The following is a 2605-nucleotide window of genomic DNA, read 5'->3' on the forward strand; positions in this document are numbered from 1 at the left end:
TGATATCATATACGTGAAGGACAAACAGATCAAGGGAAAGCAAAAACACATATACAAGAAAGAAATTGTCGCAAAAGACAACAAGGTGTCCGTAACCACAGTTAGTGGGAAAAAATCCACAAAACCCACATTAGAAATGTCAAACGCAGGAATACACATGCTAGCACTTGAAACTGAAAGCAAAAAAAATAAAAAATACAGAGATAAATTAATTCTCAGAAAATAATTTTTCTTTTTATTTGTAACCAAAATTAATGAAACCAAAAGCAAAGAACATGTTCACTACTACAAGAGCCCGGTTTGTTAGTGGGACAAATCGTGTCTTAGTAGCGGGCGGCGCCATCGAATTTGACAAATGGCTACGCTGCCTTCAAAACGGATCACACGATCCCCCATAGCTAGTTCGAGAACAGTATGGACCTCTATCCTACAAAAGATATTAAACTTAATTTTTGCAAACTTGCGCCTAATCCGCAAGAAAAAAGAGAAAAATAGTTTAGCGCCTAATCCGCTTAACACATATCGATACTTAATCCTTGCGCCTAATCCGAAAGAGAATATATAAAGAAAACGAGAAAAAGATACAACAAAAGAAAAGGAAAAAAATAAGAATCATTTTTATTGCAAACTTGCGCCTAATCCGCAAGAAAAAAGAGAAAAATAGTTTTGCGCCTAATCCGCATAACATATACCGATACTTAATCCTTGCGCCTAATCCGCAAGAGAATATATAAAAAAGAAAAAAACAAAAAAGAAGAGAAAAGAATACAGGAAAAAAATGAATCATTTTTATTGCAACTTGCGCCTAATCCGCAAGAAAAAAAAAGATAACTAGTTTTGCGCCTAATCCGCATAACATATATTAATACTTAATCCTAGCGCCTAATCCGCAGGACGAAAATTAGAAAAATATTTAAAAAATACAATTAAACATACTAACTGAAACTAAAGCAATCCACAATTGTAAATTGTAAAGTAAAATCAATCATAAAATTGTTCCTTTCTTACAATGTCATAACACTAAAATTCCGAAACAAATATATTCCTTTGAAATTAACTTCAACTTAGAGCAAAAAAGAAAAGATACTAACGATATTGTAAAACAAGTATTTGTGATCAAGCTAACAATTACTAACACACTAACAACAATAACATCCTTGCAGATTCCCACTGCTGGCATCAGCCATCAGCGCCCTCCATATATTTCACTATAAACCCCCAATCGTAACTATCCAAAACGGGAATGGGTGGATCATTGGCGGATCCTTCAAGCTGGTTCACGTTATCAATCTCCAGCAATATGTTACCATTGTGGCGCAAATGGAAAATTTGGCAAACCGCTTAATGAAGCGCGCTGACGACCAAACCTTAGGGCATCTCTACATCAACCAAACATTAGAACGACTTGAGGAACTTACGGGTAGCACAGGCAGAGCAAGGGTCACCCGCTCTATCGACTGGATAGGCTCAGCATGGAAATGGCTAGCAGGATCCCCAGATGCAACCGACTGGAACTACATTCTCCACAGCCAAAATGATGTCATTCGGAGCAATAACCACCAGTACAAGATCAACGGAAAGCTCTTCGCCGCCACCCAGGAAGTCCTAAAGAAAATCGACGAGGTGGTGAATCGCGAAAGAAAATGAGGCAACGGAATTTGATCAAAATGCACTACACAACATCCTGCTCGTTCGCGAAGAGGTAAACGAAATCGTGCGCGCATGTCAACTGGAAAAACGGGGTATTGTCAACACCAATCTACTTGACACAGATGAGGTCAACCAGGTACTGTCAGAAATAGAGACCCTTCCATACCAAAACGTAATCGAGGCTATTGAATACGGTCAACCATCGGTATGCACGAATGGGACACTGCTCCTCTACGTGCTCCCAATGCCGAAAGTAACGGCTAACAAATATAATCTTCTGATCACCCGCGCCGGCATCTACGAACATAAACAACTTGACCTACCGTTTGACAGGATGCTCGTCAATCAAGAGGAAACATACGGAGTGACAGGAAACTGCATGGTAATCAGTTCATCTACAGTATGTAAGTCAGAATCCTCGTCGAAATTGGAAGAGGACAGCTGCATTCCACGACTACTAAAAGGGGGAGACGCTAGCTGCCAGTTCGCAAGACGAAACGGATCGATTATAGAATTGGTAAACGACAATACAATATTCCTCTCAAACTACCAAGGCATGATCAGTAGCAGCAATGCCTCAAGCACTATTAACGGCACCTACAGCATCCAACTAAGTAACGAAACAGTCAGGATTGGTGACCAAGTATTTTCCAGCAACGAGGTAATGGCAGCGCAAGCTCTGCCAGCCGTCCTTTCGAATGTCAGGAATCACACAATGAAGGTCAACCTAGAATATGTGCACGACATCACGATGGAGAACGTTAAGTATCTAGGATACGTTAATGAGAAGATCAATTTTTCTATCTTTACAGAAGCCCTAACAATATGCGCAATAATCGTGGTCGCTGTTATCCTATGGAGATGGTACACTAGAAAGCCAGACCTACCAGAAAGTTCTGAACATTGGCGCAGTGACATGAACACCAATAAGATCACGAAGGGCATATCCACATAT

General features: G+C 40.1%; 1 protein-coding gene across 1 annotated transcript; it reads left to right on the forward strand.

The window, feature by feature from the left end:
• Positions 1 to 1984: 1984 nt before the first annotated feature.
• LOC118732416 lies at positions 1985 to 2330 on the forward strand (the record flags this gene model as incomplete). The annotated part of the gene is given in 1 exon segment (XM_036461549.1): positions 1985 to 2330. A coding segment is annotated over 1 exon segment (346 nt), but the record flags the coding sequence as incomplete, so codon positions are not given.
• Between the last annotated feature and the right edge of the window lie 275 nt (positions 2331 to 2605).

This window comes from Rhagoletis pomonella, unplaced genomic scaffold, assembly GCF_013731165.1.
Source record: "Rhagoletis pomonella isolate Grant_MI unplaced genomic scaffold, Rhpom_1.0 Rhpom_scaffold_19854, whole genome shotgun sequence".
In the NCBI taxonomy this organism is placed as follows: domain Eukaryota; kingdom Metazoa; phylum Arthropoda; class Insecta; order Diptera; family Tephritidae; genus Rhagoletis; species Rhagoletis pomonella.